At 39.3% G+C, this 23,470-nt stretch overlaps 1 protein-coding gene across 1 annotated transcript in view; it reads left to right on the top strand.

The window, feature by feature from the left end:
• Positions 1–8,960: 8,960 nt before the first annotated feature.
• fstl1b (follistatin-like 1b) overlaps positions 8,961–23,470 on the top strand; it is a 35,876-nt gene continuing 21,366 nt past the window's right edge. The window contains exons 1-2 of the mRNA XM_021322834.2: positions 8,961–9,127; positions 9,247–9,303. Of these exons, the coding sequence (XP_021178509.2) occupies positions 9,247–9,303 (57 nt within the window). The 5' untranslated portion in view covers positions 8,961–9,127. The remainder of the gene's footprint in view (positions 9,128–9,246; positions 9,304–23,470) is intronic.

Here is a 23,470-nt window from a genome sequence, read left to right as displayed (position 1 = left end):
GCGATGGAAAACCAGAAACTATACACACCAGAAAACATAGATAGATCACGGTGCAAACAGTAAATCGAGCTGCGTGGAAACGGATTAGAAACTGAGAACTGGTGTGGTGAGAATGAAACAGGAAGTAAAAAGGAACATGGGTTAACTTACAAAATAAAACACAATGAAAGGTAAACCAAGAAAACAGAACTTAGCACAGACACGTAATCCCAAGACACATTTCACAAAATCAGATACAAGTACCACGATGAGTTTCCCACCTGTAGTGGACAGCAGTCAGCTAATAATAATAATATCTATCCAGAACAGAGAAAGAAGAGCAGGTTTCCAGTTATAGCCTTGGTTAAACAGTAAATTCGTCTGTTACTCCTATGATTGTAATGTATAATTAATTTGGTTTTTAGCAGGTTATAAAATTATCTTAATCTAACTTGAAGTATTAAACGCTACACATGACAGTTTCCACCATTTCTTTGTTTAATAAATGAAAGATTAAGCAACAGTGCAAAGCTACTGGAAAATTAAGGACATCCAAATGGACCCAAAAGGCTAGTGGGGCAAATGATGTACGACATGGTTTATTGAAAGACAGCAAAGAAGGATGGCTTAAGGTCCTAAATTAATCTCATTAACACAAAGATAAGGTGTCACATGGACAGGAAGTTCAAAAAGAAAAAAGTAAAAAACCAGAGGCTCAATCTTAACTGGGTAACACACAAAATAGGAAAAGGGTTAGAGTTTGAAAGGGAAGTACTTTCTATTTCTCATGGATGTAAATTTAGCAACACAGCTTTTGTTTGACTGAATGAAAAACTAACTTTTTTCAATAGTTCATGAAGAAAATGTAACTAAGTTGTCATTAAAGTTTTTAAACCACAAATGTGTAAACTACAACTAAGATTAGAAAGTAAAAAAAAACATCTGTGTTGCTGAAGATGACCTTACAACAATGTCTGTTACATGCAGAGTTGCCAATAACAATTTTTTAAAAAATAATTTATTAACAGCAAAAATAAATTGATCCAAACAAAGCTGGCCCTTTCTGAAAATGTAATCACCCTGCCTAATTGAATCATGTATTACGTGGAATTAACCACAATATTTGAAAGCTTAGATTAGTTGCATTAGGCACACAAAAACAAATTAATTCCCAATATCAAGTGAGACTACAAGATCTAAAAAAAAAAACACCGCACCACACTCTAATCTAAAGAACTTCACAACGAGGTGGCAAACAAAAGGCATATAGCCATATCTAAGGCTTTGAGGCTCTAGAGAACCCAAGAGAAAAAATAATGATGTGCACAAAAAAAAAAACACACAAAACCATCCCAGTAGAAGCTGTTCCGCCAAAGTTATTCTAAAAGTGAACAAATGACTCATTTAGGGGATCATAGGAGAACCCGGAAAGAACATCTAAAGCACTGCAGGGCTCTCTTGTCTCAGTTAAGGTCCGTGTTCACGATTAGAAAAGTACTGGGCAAAGATGGCAGAGCTCCAAAACCACTGGTGATCAACAAAAACATGAAGGTCTGTCTCACATTTAGCTAAAAAAAACCATCTTAATGATCTTTTGGCAAAATACGGAGTGGACTGACGAGAACAAAGTACAATTATTTGGAAGGTGTACGTCTAGTTACATCTGACTAAAACAGACAGGATTTCTGAAAAAGAACAGCAACCCACTTCAAAATAGGTAAAAAAACAAAGGATTTGGAACAGCGTACTCAAAGTCTGTACTTAAATCTCAATGTGGTTCTGTGTCATTCAACAATTCATGTTTAGAGACAAGCCAAAATATCTACATTTGAAAAAGTCTGCAAACAAAGGTGGTCCAAATTAACTCCACAATGATGTACATTGAGAGTTATCAGTATTGCTTGAGCATGGGTGGCATGACCTCAATGCAGCATTCGATACTGTTGATCACTCCATTCTGTTAGAACGCCTGGAGAACTGGGTCAACCTCTCTGGTACAGCTCTCAATTTGTTTTAAATACTACTTAAAGGACAGGGACTTTTTTGTGTCAGTAGGTAATTTTACATCAGAGATTACAAAAATCACATGTGGGGTTCCCCAAGGGTCCATTCTGGGTCCCCTCCTTTTCAATATCTACATGCTCCCTCTAGCCCAGATAATAAAAAATAACAACATCAGCTACCATAACTATGCAGACGACACACAGCTTTACATCACCATGTCAACAGGTGACTATGAACCAGTTCAGGCACTGAGTAAATGCCTAGAAGAAATCAATACGTGGATGTGTATTGATTGGAAGTAATAATATTTGGACCAATAGAGGAAAGATCAAAAGTTAGCACACAGCTTCAGTCGCTTCAACTAAAAACCACTAATCAGGCCCGAAATCTGGGTGTAGTGATGGACTCAGACCTGAACCTCCAAAAGCATCTAAAGACAGTTACAAGGTCGGCTTTCTATCACCTGAGGAACATTTCCAGGATTAAAGGACTGATGTCTCAGCAGGATCTGGAAAAACTAATCCATGCATTTATTTTTAGTAGAATTGATTACTGCAACAATGTTTTCACAGGTCTTCCTAAAAAGTGGATCAGACAGCTGCAGCTGATCCAGAACGCTGCTGCCCGCGTCCTCACTAAGACTAAGAAAGTAGAGCACATAAACCCAGTTCTAAAGTCCTTACACTGGCTCCCTGTATCTCAGAGAATAGACTTTAAAATACATCTGTTAGTCTATAAATCCCTGAATGGCTTAACACCTAAATACATCACAGACTTGTTATCAGCGTATAAACCCTCCAGACCACTCAGGTCATCTGGCTCCAGCCTACTCTGCATACCTAGAACCAGAACCAAACACGGAGAAGCAACATTTAGTTCCTATGCTTCGCTTATCTGGAACAAACTTCCAGAAAACTGTAAAAGTGCGGAAAGCCTGAGTTCTTTTAAATCAAGATTAAAAACACATTTGTTTAAAATTGCCTTTGACTGTTCTAGTTAAACAGTTTTACTGTTTTTAATGTTCTTTTTTGTTTCTACATTCTATCCCTACTTGCTTTTATTCTATTTTCTATCTACATTTTATTATTTTGCTATATCTTAATCATGTAAAGCATTTTGTATTGTCTTGTACTGAATTGTGCTATATAAATAAATTTGCCTTGCCTTTAGGAGGCCATGACTTTTCACATCTATTTATTCATCTAATGTTTTGCATTGGATATGAATTTGTATCAATATTCTCCTATTCAGATATGGAATCTAGTTCTCTGCTTTATGTAAAAAAAAACATCTTAAAGACAGGGTTTATGTCACCAAAAAATTCTCACAACATAATCTTTATTACCATGGTGCTAAATTTAGCCTTTCTGTCTCTGAATGCTGCTTTAGTTCAGAACTGAATTGAACAGAGCTTCCTGTACGGCAAAAACAGCAGAGCCGCAAACAAAGGCCAGAGATTGAATAGACAATGTGGAGAAAAATAGAATATCCATCAACAGCAACGAGAGCCTGAGCTTGAAACTAGCTTCAGATAACAAAAGGGAAATGGTTTATCATTATTCACCCGGCAACCACATTATACATACAAAAGGGACAAGGCCTTGGGTTGTGGAATAACAGCATTTGAATAGTTAGATTTACTAAGAGGGGATGAGGTCATGCTATAATTGATGGCGTGCGGTTCATGAAATAATTTATCGTCTTATTTTTATTCAAAATTCAGAGTGTTGCTGTGTTCGGTGCCATGGACGTCCTTCCTAATTATTCTAATTACTCATCTTGGAGCGTGGACACCAGTGGTGGTATGTAACCCTAAAATGCTGAAAGCATGCCTTTTTTTATTATTTATTAAGCACTCTTACAGATATTTTCTAAGGTTAGAAAAACCTAACATGCTGGTCAAAGAGGAAAGGTACTGCCTCAAACGTCAGCGAAGAGGCATTTCTTTAACACTGCAACATGAAATGTTACAGATATATTTAGAAAAAGGAAGCATCTATAACACCAAAACCAGAAATCTGAATCTCTTGACACGACCAGTATTTAACATAAGGGTAGAAAAATTGAGCTTCAGCCACAAAAGGGGCCTTTTTTATCAAAGAAAATAAGAGGCAAAAGTTAAGTTGAGCATATGAAAAAAGCACTGCTGGGAAATGAGGCTAAAAATGGGGTTAAAGTTTACTGAAAGAGACCACTGTAGGTTTTCCCTTTTGAACATGAGCGTCCCCTAACGTTGGCTCTGCTTTGTTATGATGACACAGTAGATGAGATTTTATTCTGTATTTGTAATTATCCTATTGTCGTTTGAACTGCACAATGTGTTGTTTCTAGAAGTATTTGTTTTTCTTTTAAACATATCCGACAATATCAGAAAGTTGTGACAGACAAAAAAAAAACTGGAATAGTAAGATACACTTTAATTAGAAATATATATATAATTTGTGGTTGTTGCAGAAAAGGACAATCTTAGCTTCATCTGACCAATGCATGTGGTTCCACTGAAAGTCCTAATAGTTTTTAGCAGCTCCACACATAGCATTTAACATAGCATGACAGGAAAGTTTTTTTGTTTGTTCTTTTGGCATGCATCCCAAATAACAGGTGCGCATGATAGCGTCTGCTTGTTGTTATGCACCCCAATATGCCACACATTTCTGTGGTTCCCTTACAGGAGATTATCGAACAAACCTCTGAGACCTTCACAGAACAGCTGCATCCATACTGAGATTACGTGACACACAGATCAACTCTATAGCCTGATTGCAGTGGATTTGAAGGGTGTTGGAGTAAAGGCATCTGAATACGAATGCAGAATTTCATTTATTTATTTGTCAATAAAATATATATTTTCTGTTTCACACTTATGTACTGCTATGTGCTATCCATCACATAAATGAAAATTGAAATAAACTGAAATTAGTTTTTTTTTTTTTTTTACTATGAAACAGTTATAGGGCTGTGTCATGGCTGTTCTTGCTAAAATGGTTCCCTGGGACAAATCCTTCTGTTCCTCTACCTTCACTCCTGACACCATCAGACTCAAACTTAGACCCACTCCACTCACATAAAAAATATATTATAGACTTTGAACTCTAATGCAGTCCAGAGTCCAGAAGCTGCTTTGGCTTCTTCTGCTAATTTGGGTGTAGTGATGGACTCAGATCCGAACCTTCAAAGGCATCTAAAGACAATTAAATAGTCAGCTTTCTATCACCTACAGAACATTTCCAGGATTAAAACTAATGTCTCAGCTGGATCTAAAAAAAAAAAAAAAAAAGTCCATGCTTTTATCTTTAGTCAAATTGATTACTGCAAGGGTGTCTTCACAGGTCTGCCAAAAAAGTCGATCATACCTGCGTCCTCACTAAGACTAAGAAACTAGAGCACAGCACCCCAGTTCTAAAGTCCTTACACTGGGTCCCTGTATCTCAGAGAATAAAATATTTATTTTAGTCTATAAACCACTGAATGGCTTAGCTCCTAAATAAAACACAGACTTGTTATGAGTGAATCAACCCTCCAGACCACTCAGGTATTCTGGCTTAAACCTACTCTGCATACCCAGAACCAGAACCAAAGACAGAGAAGCAGCATTTAGTTGTTATGCTCCACAAATCTGGAACAAACTCCCAGAAGAAAGTAAAAGTGCTGAAACTCTGAGTCCCTTTAAGTGAAGGTTAAAAACCTATTGGTTTGGAGTTGTATTTGAATGTTGATGTTCAGGTTAAACTGTTGTAGTTCACTACAACTTTAGATTAAGTTTGTAGTCCAAACTATCTTCTCCTCCTGTTACTATTCAACTGCAACGTGCTTTCCTCCGTAATGTTTTCTTTTCTTATTTTTTGTTCATGGACAGCACTTTGAATTGTCCTGTCACTAAAATGTGCAATACAATTAACCTTTCCTTGCATTAAAAACTGTCAGTTGCCCTTTAATTTAGAATATGTGCTTCTGCTCTGCACAATGCACTATTCCACATTGAATGGACATGCAAAATAAGCTACAGAAAATGTGTCGGGTGTTGATAACAGATTTTTCCCATAGGATCCCAGTGGCCCGAAGGCCATGCACCCCAGGGCAGTGAGCCCTATTGCCTATACCAAAATCTGAGCCTGGCGTTATAAATATGTTTATTATGTCATTATGAAAATGTCTTACAGTGCGGTACTGAGTTGCAGGTCAAATTTCTCTGAGCCGCAGCATCAGAGACACAGGTAATGACAGTGTTTGTGCAATCCACAATCTAACCACAACACATTGCTGTTGGCCCAATTTTTCCTACGGTAAAAGAAAAAGAAAGGGGTGGGTCTGGGTGTCTCACCCGCTAAAAGCACTTACTTTTTTCCATACAGTTAAACATGAGATGGGACGGCGGCCTAAAAATTAGCTGACGGCAGATGCAGGAGATTTCCTTCAAAACCACAAAGAAGCTCATAAAACCTTTTGTTTACTACTGCTTTCCACAGGTGGTTTTTGAGCAGGCGATGCAAGGACAGCTATAAAAGTGGATGACACTTTCTCGGTTTGCAGAGTAAAGCTTGACAGATGCCCAAAGATTGGAGACTACCTGGATGTTTTTACAAACAAATGTGTTTTCTTAAATCTGCATTAAGGAAAGTTTGTGAAATTTTTGAAAGTTATGATGGTGCAAATAATGTGAACTTGGCTACTTTTCTGCATTAAAAATGTAAAACAAAATGAATGAAAAACATTTTTAAAGATTTTATGATACTGTTTTTTTTATATAATAAAGCCACAATTTAGTGTTTTTGCTGTAATGCTCAGACTTCCGTTGGGAGTAACGGCACCCATGCAGACCTTTTGCAATTTTAATTCAAGACCCCTGCTCTATGGTAAATGACTTGTATGTGTATAGCACTGTATCAAAGCACTTTACGCTACAGTCAGTCATTCACACTTTCACACTCTGACAGTGGTGAGCTATGTTAGTATCCACAGCTGCACTGGGGCAGACTGACAGAAGCGAGACACTGGTGCCACCGGACCCTCTGACCACCGCCAGGAGACAATTCGGGTGAAGTGTCTTGCCCAAAGACACAACAGTCGGAGTGGGGGATCAAACCAGCAACCTGCCCGTTACAGGACAAACTCCCAAACTCTTGCTGTCTCTATGATATAGAGAAGCATACAAAGAATTAATAAATAGTAAAATGTTATTGTGCTGTCTATTTGATTTATTGGCATAAGAGACCCATTGTTAACATGAACTGCCCAAAGTGGGTTTCTGATGTGAAATGGCAGGTAGGTTTTAGGTTGAGCTACATGACAGTCTGGTGAGGTAAATTGATATTGGTAATGCTACATTATTAATGTAATCCTACCTGAACAATCCTAGTCCCTTCGATGGAGGGCCTCGTCTTCATTATAAATAGTTATATCCTATAGTCTGTATTGGATGTTTTATTTCTGTAATGCTCTGGAAACGAAAACCCGACAATTTATCCGGACATGGTGTTGCGCTTAATAGATCTATTGAACAAATTAAAACAAATTAAAAAAACGAAGTGTAGGCAGAGTCCAGGGTGAGCAGGAAATAGACTGAGTTGACGGCAGTCTGCTCACAGCGGGCGACGACAGGCCGACTGGGCTGGAGGCAGAAAACAGGTCAGTCACACGATAGGAGACATGGCACAAAAAGCCAGCAGCAAGAGGAAGAATGGTCCAAGGCACTAGGCAGGGATCAACCAAAAAACAGTCCAGGTTGTGTCCAGAGAGCCGATGAGGTGCAATGGCAAGGTGAGACAGGAGATTCCAAAGAGAAAACAGGGGGAAAAACAAGCAATGCAGATAAGAACCCTGGACAGCTACCCACTCAAAGCTTGCAGATAATCTGGCAGAGACTGGCTGTGGATGGCAGGTATATAAAGGCCGAGTTGCAGGTGAAAACCACACAGGTGATTAAGCTCAGCACAGGTGAAGCTGCTCCACTACTTAACTGAGTGTAGTGGAGCAGAGGGAATCAACAGCCAGCAAGCCCAAAACACAACAACAAATGACTGAGAAAACTGACAATTTCATTTATTCAGAGTTTTGATAACTTTTTAAGTAACAATATTTTTGATATTTGTATTGTTTGGTTTTTAAAAAGCATGCATACATAATATTGCCTTGTTCTGCCTTTTTTGCCTTTATTCATTCAGTTTCATAAGTTTGATAACCTATTTGATTATGTGTATTGATTGTGTATCGATTGTGTAAAAACCAGAGGCTTAAAACCAGAGGGGACAGAGCCTTTTCAGACTTTGGAATACTTTGCCCCTCCATGTATGGACTGCCTCTACGGTGGAGTGTTTTAAGTCTCGTCTTAAGACCCACTTTTACTCTTTGCCTTTTAACACCGCGTATTTGTGTGGTCCTCTGTATCCTTTTAGTTTATTTATTTTATTTAATTCGATTACATTTTTATTATTTTTTGTTACGCACAGCCCATTGGAAACTTTTTCTGTTTTTAAATGTGCTATATAAATAAAGTGGATTGGATTGGATTAAAACATAATTAAGCATAAGTTAATAATATCCTACTGAGTTTTTTTAAAGAACAATTTTGCCAAGGGTTGCCCCTTTTTTATTTTAGACTTGCGCACCTGCCCTAAAAATGTCTGCGCACGGTCCAACAAACTTTTGATTCTTCAATCTTCTTTCTTTCTTTTCTTTTTTTTTACCAATGAGTTGTGTTTTTTTATTATCGTTATTTGTTATTTCTTTATTTTTGCTGCCCATTTAATGTTGGTTCTTGGCATTTCGTGCCGCGCTGAGCAGAGTTTTCTGTCTTTAACGATCCATGTTGAAGTCTTACACCAGAAATAATGCACATCTTAATGTATGGGGCCAACCAAAGTCAGAGAACAATACCCATCCAGTCTCCAGCATGCAGCCACTTTCTGCGCGTCTGTTGGCTCCCCCTCCTTAGTTTTCTCTCTGGGCTCCGGGCCTTCTCATTGGCCGCAGCGGTGAGTGAGAGAGGAGGAGGAGGAGACGGGCGGACTGGCAGGAATTCCTCGGCTCTCCTCGAATTTCTTCGAACTGCGGATCTCCAGCCCGACTCCATCCGGATAAATTATCCCCACCAGCCCCACTTTTCTTCCTTGCTGAGCGGAGCCGCTTTTCCTGTTTGACCGAAACGGTGCGCAAGCCAATATTTCCCCTCAAGTTTTCGCTCTGACAAACGGAAAGACGCGTTTCTTTGTGCCGTTTCTCTCCTCCACCAAACCCAACCTCACTTTTTCTCTCTTTTGCTTCCAGATGTTGAGAAGCGTCGCTGTCCTCCTCCTGCTGGCCGTGGCCATGTGTAAAGCCGAGGTAAGTTTCAAGATTTTAACTTTTTCTTGGTGTTGCCTTTGTGAAACGACGCTCTTACATTGGCATTTCCCCCACTTTTGGAACGGCCCCTCAAGTAAAGACGCACGGCAGGGGCTTTTGTTCACAGCGCTGCCTGCGCACATCTGGAAGAAGTCAGAATTTGTCCAAATAACACTAATGCGCTAGGTGAAAATGAGCCTGTGGCCATTTGGTTGTTTATTTACTTTACAGCAGTGGCAATAAAGCCACAACTGTGTCCAGTCTGCACTCTAATGGTTTGATTCAATTACTGGCGCTGCCTTTCATTAGAGGCATTCTGATAATTGTGAAACTGGAAGGAAAAAAAAAATCTTTCTTGTTTTGGCTCTGAGCCAGGCTCCTCCTATGGTCAGCTGTCCTGTAAACAGCTCTGGAAAAGCTCCCATGAAACAAAAAAAAGTGACTCAGGAGTGGCAGGCAGCTCTATAAACTGATAGATGGGTGGGCTGCTTTTTAGGGGGATTTTTGATCCTCTTTATCAATATTGTAGGATGTTTTGCTGTGAAAACCAGCTGCCAGCTGTTCTGATGGCACACTGGCACTGTGCTGGTGGGTCACACAGCATCATGCTCATGAGCCAAAAGAAAAAAAAACTCACCTTCTGGGTACCACACTGCAGCGCTAAGCAGAACATCTGAGTAATTATTACACAGAGGGGGAAGCAGCCTGAACTGGATGGGTAAAGTTCCAGCGAGGCAAAGGTCGGGATGAGAGCCACGCAGCAAGATAATAAGTGCAAAAATCACAGTTTCCAGGTGTTTTTTTTTTCTATTTAGAACAAAAGCAATTACAAATATGTGTATTTTGTGTTTGCGTATTTTTTAATTGCTTTTGTTCTAAACAGGAAAAAAAAAACAGTTATTTCTGTTGCCGCAAAATGAATACAAGTTAGAATAATGTTATACCTAACATTTATTTATTGTTATGTCGATTTTAATATTTTTAAAAATGGAACACACCACGCTGATTTGATGGTAGTTTTTAAGTAAACAGGAATTTTCCACAGAGTAACATCCACATTTGTTGTTCTGCTCTTTATGGATCGATTTTAATGACTTACATTTTGATAAAAATGTTTGCTGTATTTATTGTAATGAGGATAAAAGCGATGATAACAAAGGGTTTAAAGCTGTGTCAATTTCCGTGGGTATAAATCTATCATTGTATGATAGATTATCAAATTTTCCCTATAACATTGATATAGGAGTGAAGTTGTCCTTCTAGCATTACACAATGATTGCATTCTATCATATTTTGAGTCATTGAGGATCTCATGTATTTAAGGTGGAAGGATAGTTCAAGCAGTAAAAGTAGCAATCACAATCAATAAAACATTGTTCTGGGTTTGCAAACATAATCAATTAGACTACATTATTGTTAGTATTGGATTACTAATTCTTATCATAATCTTTTTTTTCACAACAACATTACATGTTAAGATACTTGCCCATCCTTAGCCCGCAGTCAGCTGCTTAACAGTCATATTGTTAGCTTGGCAACTGTAGTTTTAAAACAGTGTTAGCTTAATTACAGTGATGGGTGGTGTGCATTTGTTTTAAAGCCTTTGCTGTTTGTCCATTTAGCTACCCCAAATGTTTTCATACAGCCACATCTGTCTTTTTTATAATGAAAGGAAAAGCGTTTAAGCCCTCTGACCAACTAGGTGACTTTTATAGGTGTAGTTTGTTGATTTTTAAAATATGTGTTTTCTTGGATGAAACGTAGAAAAAATATTTTTTTTTCAGCTGAATCTATTGGCTTGGAAAGCTGGTGAAATGAAAACTTCCTCTCTTTGGTAGAGTCTAAAGATGAAATAATAATTGCAGCATCAGCGGCGGGAAGTGGGACTACGATAAGAAAGTAATAAAAACATGTTTAAGTGTTATAATGCAAACTTGAACAAATAAAACCTAAACATTTGTTTGAAGAGGTGTATATGGCCCAAATGCTGAGGTCAGCATTGGAATCGAGTTCCGTCCGTCCGTCCGTGAAGTTTTTTTTGCTGCTTCTGTTAAAAAAAAAAAAAAATCTCATAATATATTGAGAACTCTGGGAGGCAAAATGGAAATCTCGATTGCTGACATGAAAAAAAAATGTGTTGGAATCCTGCTCACAGTCTGTTTACACACAAAGGTATTAAAGATTAAGACTTAGTGAGTTGCTGGGAAAATGAGACAAATATTCTGAAGATGAATTGCCTGAACTGGAGGAAACCTCTATGTGGGATCTTAAAAATGCTCCACAATTCCTGAATGACTCCTCAAGTGAATTTTCAATGGGGCAGTTAGTGGCGATCCAAACGTCCTGTTGCAGTCAGGAAATTCACTAACATTATTGAATACCACATGTTCTCGTCATATTGTGCAGCCCTTGTTGAAACTTCTTCAAAACAATTTTTTCCATATATATTTGTTGATGAGGTACCACAATAGGGCAACTCAATTTCCTTTCTCGCAAGATACAACAGGTTGTCAAACTTAAAGCAACCAACTTTTTTGTTCTGGAGAGGAAAGCTTATTGGTATAGCACATTTCTGCAATGAGACAATTCAAAGTGCTTTAAATGATGAAAACATCCGTACACATTCTGGGCCCATATTAATAGTTTACACTTCATCACAGTCAGGTGCTGCCAGGATCCCTACAGCCAAAACCTTTAGCTTGGTTGGTTTCTTTGTAGCTTAGTTCTAGCTTCCCATGAAAAGTAGTAGCTTTAGCCATCTATTAGATAAACGATCATGTTTTCTGATCATTTTGTTGTTACTTTCATTATATTAGGATGCTATCACTGTGGGTCTTCTTACAAAATGCTTAACAAGAAATCGAGTTACTGTATTTTCCAACACATTCCTTGAAGAAGTCCAAATCCCACCCACCAGTTGGCACTCGGGGGGGCGATACCCTCGTAGCACACAGCTGTTTGAACACCTGGCTTTGTGCTGACTGTTTTGTTGACATGCACAACCACAAGCAGGAGGAATAATCGCTGAACATTTTGGCTAATTAGAGTCTCGACATTTCAGCCACTCGCAGCTAAACACTAGTTGTTCCAGTCTATTTTTATAGATTAACGCGAATCTCAACTATTGACTACATGCCGCAACGGGATCGCTCACAGTCTGGCGCGGTTGCCCTCCCTCCTGACCTTCCGCTGCTTCTTCTATCTCCCGTCTCCCGTCTGCTGGCTGCTAAATGCTCCTCCGTGTCCGCCTTTATCGAATTCATGCTTGTGTCCTGTGAGGAACGGCATGGAGGAGACGGAGCACGCAGCAGGCAGTACTGAATGCAGCAAATGAGGAGGCATTAGAAAGGCATCCATTCTGCAGAGGCAATTACCTTGATAATATATGGCCTGTTGACTGCCGTGGGAATAGCCCGGACTGACATACCGGCGTTCCGTCCGAAGGAGGTCAGCAAGTTGGAGCAAAGTCCCCTCAGAGCAAGGAGCGTAATGGGAGCGGGTGTGTGCTGTGGCTGTTTTCAGATGACGACAATAGGTGTTACATTTCTAGAAAGTAGGGGAAAAAAAGAGTGTTGAATAATGGATGAAAATACAATTTTCTTTGCATTGACTGATGTTTTTATTTATCGGCATGAGCATAGGCTATGCAACCGAGGACACGAGCTCGTCATTTATTATCAAGGAGAATGGCTGTTTGCTTCTGGAGGTGAGAAATTGCTGCGTTTGAAGATAAGCTGCTCAGAAATGCAGCGTGGCTGGGTGGCCAGGGTCGGGCCTCATGCAAAGCTCTGTGTGTGTGTGTGTGTGTGTGTGTGTGTGTGTGTGTGTGTGTGTGTGTGTGTGCGAGTGTGTGTGTGTTTGTCTGCAGGCTGGCAGAGAGATATGCATCTCATGGATAAAATGTTGATGTTTCACTAAAGCACACCGGGAGTCTGATATGTAAAGGAGGTCGGATGCAGGAGAAGGGAGAAGTCATAAGAGTTTGCAGCCCCAGGGGACATGCGTGCACACATACTGCCGCATAAATAGAGGGAGAGAAACGTTAGGATTGCTGTTTTTATGGCATGCAGCGTGTCTCTGTAGGGTGGAAGGAAACTGGGGTGGAATGACACAGTGGTTAATTTTGTTATCAGTGCTTTAGAGAGGGGGAAAGAAAACAGATTTCAGCAGGAAGTACGCCCAATGAGGAAAGCACACAGGCTCCACTCTCCTTTTCCTTCATCAAGGACGACGAAGAATAGAAGCTGGCTGTTTTAGAGGTTCTCACCATAGGTTGTGGCCTATGGTGCGGGCACCCAACAACGCTTACATGTTGATGGTTGTTCTTTCCCACTCAAGGTGGGCTAAAAATATACATCTGCCTAGGTGGACAGAACATGAGCATTAGAAGGACGCTCTGTCCTCTCTCTGTAACAGCCTGCTCTAATTACTGGAGCTCAACAGTCCGTCATGGATCCCGAGCAGGAATTGTGTTGGGTGGCCGGTGAGATAGCATGATGTTAAACAGAGAGGAGACGGAGCCGCTGTCAGGCAATTATCACAGGGGGAGAATGGGAGTGAGGTAAGATTTGGCTGCGTGAGGAGGAAAAAACGGTGGGTTGGTGCTTTGTGTCGTGTCCCTGGAGTCTGTGTTCTCCTCATTCTTGGCTTGACTTCAAAGGAGTCCTTATTTAGCTTACCAGCTGTACCGGTGTCTTATCATTACGCACTCACAGGAGCTTCTCTCAGAAATTATCCCATGCACATGTATATACATATTCAGACAAATGACAGATCACTAAAGTGTCTGAATGGGTATAAAAGATGGAGTAAAGGTAAGTGGAGGGTTAGAAACAAAGTTCAAAGTTAGTCACTTAAACACTTTCAGTATGGTGTGTATATGCTTAGTATAAAGAAACTCAGCTAAAATGAACACATCAAAAACAGAGATGGAGAAAAAGGAAATTAAATGTCCATAACCAAATAATTACTTTCCACTCTGTCATGGTGTTCCCGACCTTTTAGCAGCCATTTTCAGTAGGTAGGCGATGATGCATTCAGCAAAAGTGCCCAGATCCCTTGAATTTACACATTTTATGTCGTAACCACAAATGCCACTGGGCTTTACTGGGATTTCTACATGATAGATCAGCCCAAAGTAGTGTCGAATAGTGAAGTAGAGTAGGAGTATTTATGGCTTTCACATTTTTACGAATAAAAAGCTTAAAAGAAGATTCCTTCATTGTTCCATAATAGGGAAAATCACATGTGACAAAGGCAGAGTCGCAGACGGAGATACACACAATTAACAGCAATGGAAACATAAGAAAAAAGAACAAGCTGGGCTGGGATGATAAACCAAAAATTTACCGATACCGACATTTATGAAAATAACTGACATCATTTTGACCGTGTAGGCATGTTCTGTGTTTAAAAAAATGAAAAGAAAAATAGTTTTTGGCTGTGTATAGGTAGGCTATGCTCATGTCCCTTTAGGACGCTGCACTACTCTAGTCTTCATCAGCCTCAAACAGGCTTTCTTCCTTGATCGCTCTTTATTTAGCTCCGTCCATCGTCCTTCATCTCTGACGAGCTATTCTGTCCCCGCTGAAGGGGAAGTATCATCACAACACGATGCTGCCACTACCATGATCACCGCTGGGACGGTGTGTGCAGTGTTAAAATTCCTCACACTTCAACAAGATGCATTGAAGTTTGTTGTTGTAACGTTTAAATGTGTTTCATGTTGGAAATCAATTTTAATGGGGTTTAACCCTTTATTTGAAGGGCTGTGCATAAGACTAACACAATCATAAACATGAAGGTGTCTTTATGAATGTTTATGACTGTTGTCATTAAGTGTCATTCAGTAGGTTGTGACATTTTTAATGCAAAGTTCACGTTGTTTAAAATGTCTTTGTCATGAAAACTTGACATTAACCAAGAAACAATAACCTATCATGTATATGTCAGGTCTAATTATAAAACTTTAAAATGTTATTTAGATGTACTTTATAACAGTTATTTATGATAGTGTAATGTCAGTCTTATGCACACCCCTTCAAATAAAGTGTTACCAAAAGCGGTTTCTAATGTTTGCGTCTGTTTTGTCTTACACTTTGCGATTATCCACATTAACACGGATATTTTGCAACAGGAACCTTTTACTTAAAAGCTCCATTCGGTTAGCCTGAGCACGTTGTAATGTCACAGCCTTACCCTCTGGAACCTCCGCCTGCCTCTGTTTATCTGTGTACGACGCCGGCCTCCTGCCTGGATTTCCCAAGCGCTGTTTCTCAGCTCTCTAGCTGTCACCATCCCAAAGAACGAGCTCTTAAGTGGTCAACCAGCAAGCCGCCTGAACCCACTGCTTGGATTCTTTGCCACACCCCGGATACGAGAAAGGTTAGTGGCTTCATTTCAGTGTGCACACAAACCACCGTGTGTTGAACAGCCACTAACCTGTCCTCTTTCCTTTCAGTGGTTCCTGGGTGCGTGCCAGCTGGTTTCCAGCATCCCTACACCTGTTGCTTTAATAAATCTTTTAAACCACTCTTTTGCGTTTCGGCTGAATTATCAGGTCCTACCTTTGGTGCATTACACACGTGGCCTCGATTGTGTTCTACCTTGAAATGCACAAAAGGACGGGAGCATGTCTTTCCTCCCTCTCGCTCTGTCCTGATGCTGCCTCTATTAAACTTTAAACGTGTGCTGACAACTTCACGATCAAAGGAAGTGAATAACTCTGTCCACAAAAGGCCCAAGCTCGATTTGTTTTGGGAGAACCTGTCACCATGCTAAAGATGTTCTTGCTTTTTTTTATTATTATATTTTTTATTTTGATGTAATATTAACGTTAAAGTTTCTGCCACCTACCACCCAGGTATGGGTATATACTGTGTATTTGTGTGCGTGTGTGTTTGTTTATGCAGTTTTTCAAAATGGCTGTAAAATCTGAAAAATTCAACGCTTTTTATGCAAACTATCTACCTTCTAATGATGATGCAAGCAATAGTCCCCGCTGTTCTCACGTACAACACCGACGAGCTGCAGGGAGGTGTTAATTTCTCATTTGCTCAGGCTTGCACACTGTGTGTTATCTGCCAACAATGCTGACTCCAAGTGTTTTGCTTTTTACACTAAAATGTCAGGCATTTTAATTACTTTAATTTCTGTGTACAGAGAACGTAGACGACCCCCACCCCGCCACCCCTTCTGCCTGTCTTAGTTAAACAAAGGAGCACTGATCGGTTGTGTGGCTACAGCCACATTCTGAACAGATGCTTTGGGGCATGTTGATTGGGGGATTAGGTTTACCTCCCACAGATGCTCGAGACCCCATCAAATTGGTGTCTGGAGAGTTTGGAGAGCCAGCTGATCCCCTAAGGCTCTTGGTTGTGTATTTTGAGCCACGCCTGAACAATTCGGACTGTCTTGCTCCAGAGGGGCTGCTTTGATTGTGATGGGTGCGATTAATATACAGAAATGTAGATCTAGTGAATGGAAAGATATACGTTGTTCTAGCAGAGCATAATGTTAATGCAGGGTCAGAAGTGTCATGCTATTTATAAGTGGTCATAATGGCATAGCATATGGTGCATAACCAAATACTGCTTTTTGCACCCCACCTGTATAAGACTACAATTATGGGATTTAACGTATCCGGAACTGTAATCCACCAACAATGACTGTAGCATCAAAGCGTGATTAGATAATTATACAGTTTAGAAGCTTTTTAGCTCAGCTTTGGTTTCCCAGCAGAGTCTGTAGTGAGTTTGTAGACCCCATAGTTCAGACTTTTCTGGCTCGACCTCTTATAAACGTTTCTCTGTGCAACACGTGTCTTCATGGCTGACCTTTCTAAACATGACCCTAAGGGCATTGGTTTAGCTGAAAAGGCTGGAAGTGTGCATCAGACTGAAGATGTTACAAAAAAGGAGCATATGTTTGAATTAGTCATACAAAAAATATGTATTTATTATGATTAATCAGATTTTTGGGATCACTTAGACAATGAAATTAAACAATAAATTCAATTGCACAACCGACTTGTGACACATCAGGACATATTTTTAATTCAGTTTGTGAGAGAGCCTGAGATAACAGATAAGAAAAAGGCTGAATGTGGTGCAGCAAAGCTAGGGTGACCAGACGTCCCAACGTCAGATTAGAACATTTCTGTAATCATGTGTTCTTTGTTTTAAAAGTTCTTCTAATAGCTGCCAACGTTTTTGGGATTGGGTGTAGTTCTGTATTTAAAGTTAAAGCTTACAAAAACTGGACTTTGGAAATTGCCCAACAAGCATTGTGTTGACATTGCAGAGGATTAATGTGTGGTATGGCGCACTCTTACAGGCCAACAACTGTTTAATCCACCCCGCAGTCTGTAAACAGGGGCATTTCCCATTGAAAACATATTTTAGCCATTAGCCCCTCACGCTGGCCTCAGAGAGGAGGGCAGACATTTTCATTCCTCTGGTTGCAGTCTGAGCCGCAGCCCTCCCTCCCCATCACCCTCACTTCACCTTCTTTATGGCAAAAAAGAGTCAGTTGAAGTTGGAGGGGAAGTAAAGACAGCAGAAGTTAGAAAGTATCAGAAGGGGTGCTGAGAAAGTTGGGGACAAAGAGAGAGAGAGATGTAGGTTTGTTGGCTTAAAGACAGGAGATGCAGAAAAAAAAGGGACAGCTGAGGAGCAAGAGGGTAAACAGGGACGGGGGTAGGGCTCTTTTTTATGTCCTCTGGTGACATTTTAACTGCTTGCAGATGAGGCTCAGCCCCAGATTGTGACTTATCCCCTGCTTTCTTTTGTCTCTCTCTTTGCCTTTGTTTCCACATTTATCGTGTTATGGCTCTTTTCTCATGCCGCGTTTCAGTTTCTCTGGCCTTTTCTTTGGAGGTTTAGTCACCACGTTTGGGGCTCCAAAAAAGGACCGGGTCCTGGGTGGGTGTAAAATAACAGGCTCCAGACCGGGGGTGACATCATCCCGTTTCGTTGCTGCATTCCTTTCACACACTGAAGAAAGACACGAAAAGACTGAAGGGGGGTGTAAATCGCTCGTTACCCGAAGCGCTATTGTTTCTGCTGGTTTCGGCTCAAACCTGGCGCCCACCAAGAGAGCAAGGCTAGGATCGCCTGCTGAGATAATGCAACGTCCTCACGTCTTTGACCTCATTATTCCAAGGACGGATCCAGTTTTTTTCTGCCAGTCAGGTGTCGTTTAATCCATAAAAAAGCTCAGCGGGAGTTTGAGCTCACAGAAAGCATGTCGAAGGGTTCTGTCATTTTTGAGGTTTGATTGAAGACTTTTACTGTACGGCGGTTCTCAAGTGGGTCCCTGATACAGAAGATGAGCCGAGCGAAGACGCTGTTCATTAGATTCAGTTCCCAAGCGTTTGGGAGAGTAGGAATGTAAATTATTGAGCCACGTCTCTCTGTAATGACTGAAAACTAGAGCGGATGATAGTCCTGTCATGTTTCTCCCATGTGTGATGGATTAGGCCACAAGCTTGCATAAATTCCTTAAAGGAGAAAACTGGAATGTAGTTCAGAGAGTGCAAAGTATTTATTTATTTATTTATTTACTTTGGCTGTGCTCTACTTCTCTTTTGGTAAATCTTGCTTAAAGAGAAGTGAGAGGGAGGTCTTAATGTCTTTTTTGAGTGGCTTAGTTTAACCCCTAACACGTCTTGTCCTCTGTTAGCATGAGCACATGTCTCATAAAGCTTCAGGGCTTTGGATCGTTTAAAGCTGAAGGGGTGGAGGTGTGGGGTGGGGGGGTGGGGTTAATGTCATGGACTGGGAATAACGGGAAGTTTTGCAGAGGGGTGGAGCCGAGGCACCTCTCCAGGATCCGACCCAGATTCTGAGGAGTTCTTGGATCAAGATGAACAGTGTTGGACATAAGCTGAGGCAAAACATTGCTCAGGAATGCAACCCCCACCCAATGTTCTCGTTCTCCCAAGTCTTGCCTGTTTCCGTCTCTTATACGTTTTATTTTTCTGCTCATTCAGTTTGGATTCATTGAAGGTATGGTCATGGTTAAAAGGAAAAAGTAAAGGCCCTTTACATTTTATGGGTTTTATGTTGTTGGTATCTAAGGTTTTTTAGGTTGTGTGTGGTTTTTCTGCAGACTTCACATTTTGGCTTCTTTGTTTAATAAATCATGACACGGTGGAACATGTAATGCGTAGTTTTGCACACTTTTCAGGCGGATTTGGATAGTTTTAGGATCTGGTTAAGACCAGATCATTTATATCTTTCAATCCTGCATACAGAGTTCTTTCTATTTGCCATTAATGTACAGCTGGAAAACTGCACATTTATTTCCACATCACAAATGTATTTTTATTTTCTTTTGTGATAAAATAATTGATTTTAAATGTGACAAACATTGTCTTGTGTTTAGGGAACAAAAAACACATCTGGTAAAAAAATAAAGCTTTTGATATCCACAAGTTTCCTTTTCATCCTGTTGTGCTTCCATTTTGTACCCATGTACTTATATAACCATTGCAAATATGTATATTTTTCTTAGTAGTTTATTATATTTAATGATTGGTGGAATTAATAGTTATTAAATCATTAATCATGATTAATACAGTTTTAATAATGTTTACAATCTTCAGCTCACCTGTACAAGTAAATGTTTTAACCTTTATTTAAGTTACTCAAACAAAGATTCTTATTTACAATAACAACCTAACGGTTAATTATATATTAACCTAAGATTTTATATTACTGCACATCCTATACCTATTGGGTTCGGTTCTGATCTCTGTTTTCGGCCAGTTTACACAATTTTTTAAAAAAAACACAGTGATGATAAAAACCTAAATGACTCTTTATTGGAGTCATTTATTCTTGTTTAAATTCAGCTGAATGTGAGCAGAATATATAAAGTTTTATCATTGGTTTGTTAAAGTAGATGTAAAATGCCCCTCTAGCAAATATTATTTGATTCAAAACATCCCATCACACACGGCTCCTTTTTTTTACCCAAAAAGGTCAGGTTTGAAAAAAAAAATTAGAAACTCACAAAAATGAACTTGAATACTGATTCAATTTGAAATTTTAGTTAACAAAAATTATGATTCTCTGACTTAAATGTGGCTACTTACCAGTAGATATGTTCTTTCAGCATGAGGATGATTAAAATTGTTTGGTTTGATCAGTCAAATTAAACAGAATTGAACTTAAGGGCGCATAATGACATTTACTGAACTATCAAGAAGTGCAAAGCGTTTAATTGCATGTTTACGAACTAAATAGGTTATTGGCAAGAAAAAACATCTCATATTACTATTTTAGTTGGTTTTATTTGTTTTAAAATTATGTCAATATGCCATAAGCATTTAAATCACATGATTAATTGTACTCCCTCCCCTCCCAATGATGGGACATTAATATTTGTTAGAATATTTCTTATTTTCATATTGAATACTTTATACTTAGACAAACAAACAAACAAAAAAAACGAGTGTATGTCAAGAAATTGAGTTAAACTGTCAAGACCAGTCACCACAGCTTGTAATAGAAATAATAATCACTTATGAGAATAAACAGCAGTTTTTAATGGATAACTACATGCTTTATTGACAATATATCTATAGACATCATGTTTTTTTTTTAAACCAATCTTAGTTGTAAAATGGATGTCAAACACAGCTCTATTTTTCACCCTATTATAGCTCTATCTTTGCACCAGATCATTTTCAGAGATCTTCTTTTTTGCTAGTTGCTGGTTGAAATTTGGGCCTTCATGTGAATGCAATCTCTCAGCAGTTGTAAAAATAACCAAATGCACAGAGATGTGCCTTTTCCTTCCGTTTTTTTTTTTTTTGCGTTGTTAAAGGTTTTGCTGATGACAAAGATGAGGCTTAACGTCTTTAAATAGATATAAGCTGATGTGTTTGTCCTGACTTGACAGTCTTATAGTTTCTACTATTGAGAAGTCATTTTTATGCATGTCTTTCAGCGGTATATCACACAGTGTAATAGTCATTTGTAGTTTGGATAAATTATAGTGCATAATTATCATCTATTGGATCCAGATTTGTCCTAGTTAGGCTTCAGAAAACACTCTATATGTAAAAATAGTATTTAGTATTTATCAAAATTATGATCTTGCAGAGCAAAATAAAAAACAGAAAAAGTCAGAATCACTTTGAAGATGGTGCAATAGTCTGAAACACACATGCAGTTGGTTCTGTTATTGCAGATCAAGGATTTAAATATCTCATATTATGTAGGGATGCTGCAGCTTCCCAGAAATCTCCATAGACGTGTAATCCTGTGCAGCTTCCACCATGATTTAAGACATTTCTTAAATGTCTTAAATCATTTAAGAAAAAAAAGCATACTACATATAAAAGTTCTTGCAAAAGTTTTCATCCTGTTTGACATTTTCACATCTTGTCTTGTCCCGCCAACAAACCTCAAAGGACTTTATTGGGTTTTTATTTGATAGACCAGCACAAAGTAGTTATTGACTGTGAAGCAGAGGAAAAATATGTGGTGCTGGAAGAGTAACCCGCACTCTAAGCATGAAAAGGTTTTCTTCCAGCATTGCTCCATCCATCTTCCCGTCAGCTCTGTCCAGCTTCCCTGTCCCCGCTGACGAAAAACATCTCCACAGCATAATACTGTCACCACAATGTTTTACTATGGGGATGGTATTTTAGGATGATGTGCTCTGTCAATGTTTGTTCATGCACACGACAACCTCAAACCAATTAGTTGAGCTATATTTTTTAGTAGTAAAGGGGGCTGAATAAAAATGTATGCCACACTTTTCAGATTTCTATTCATAAAATGTTTTGAAAACATTGTAGAAAACATTGGTTTTCTACAAGGAGACACACCGCTTTGTGTTGATCACACAACATCAATATAAATTCAATAGAAAGTTTGTGTTTACAATGCGCTAATTTTTTTAAAGGGTGGAAATACTGTTCCAAAGGTTTATGTGAAAGGAACAAGCTGAATTTATGTTGAAATGGTTTTTGTTAAATGACATTCTGCTGTCTGAGCCAAAAGAAAGCAGTTTAAGTCGATTAAATCGGCCTTTTTCATCAATGTAAGACCTGCACTTAGTATTTAATGAGCTTTTTTTTTTTTTTTCCCTCCAAGTAACATTATCATTATCGTGTTTGCTGGAGCAGCCGAATGCTCACAGTCAACAGATCAATGTTTTCTGTGCTAATGATGAGCAGGGTGCATTGTGGGAACAAATACATGGCGTCTGTGAAGCGACTTCCTCAGGACAGAAGCATTGATCGGCTGCCTTCATGCACACATAAATGCACAAAGCATGCACACACTGATCAATCAGCCTTATAACTCAGTCTGATCTGTATGTTTGTCTAAAAATGTAACCGCACAACAAAGGCTCTCCCCCAGTTGTGTAATTGCCTGGTTTTCGTTCTCCTTGCGTTTTTTTACAGTCTCCATCTCAGTCAGCAGTCAGGGCTTCTTTTTTTTCTACCCAGGCTTGCCTAAGGTTCATGTATGAGCAGCAGGACTCAAATCCCTTCAATCTTCATATGTCCTTACCTTTTTCTTCCTTCCCAACATTGGTATTCCAATCACAGCCCCCATTTCATTCTCTTCCAGCTCCCTTATCCTACTCCCCCGACTCATTTCTAAGCTCTTTAGGGAAGGTTCACTGGGTTAAAAAAAAATGAATGTCTTTATCTTCTCGAGTCTTTAAATGATTTCCTGCTGCTTACTCTAAAAATGGCTAGAACGTTGAAGAAATGAGCAATGTATTCTGCGTGTGTACAGTCAGTAATTAGCATGAGGGCGTTTGTTTTATGTAGGACCATTTTATTGTTATTTTATGATCCACTGAGCAACAATATTTTATGATTAAAATGAAAAGGGTGGAGGACATAATTTACTCTGAGTAAAGGAGGCGAGCCCCCGTGGCTGGAACTGTTTTGGTACAGATTCTGTTTGTGCTTTGTTCCCAGTGTCTATTCTGTTGATGATCAGGTTAATAATAATGCTTTCAAGAATGTATTTCAAAATAATGATTATGGAGAGTCCTGCAATCACCATTCATAAAACATTTTGATGAATGTTTGCGTCTGTACAAAGGGTAGGAGAAGAGTATAGGTTCTGCTCCTTTGTCTGTAGGTGAAATATGGACCTATCGATCATTCTTAATTCACAGTGAGCTACACATA

Source organism: Fundulus heteroclitus, chromosome 7 (assembly GCF_011125445.2).
Source record: "Fundulus heteroclitus isolate FHET01 chromosome 7, MU-UCD_Fhet_4.1, whole genome shotgun sequence".
NCBI lineage: Eukaryota > Metazoa > Chordata > Actinopteri > Cyprinodontiformes > Fundulidae > Fundulus > Fundulus heteroclitus.
The sequence above is the reverse complement of the archived record's forward strand: the minus strand, read 5'-3'. Positions and strand labels throughout refer to the sequence as shown.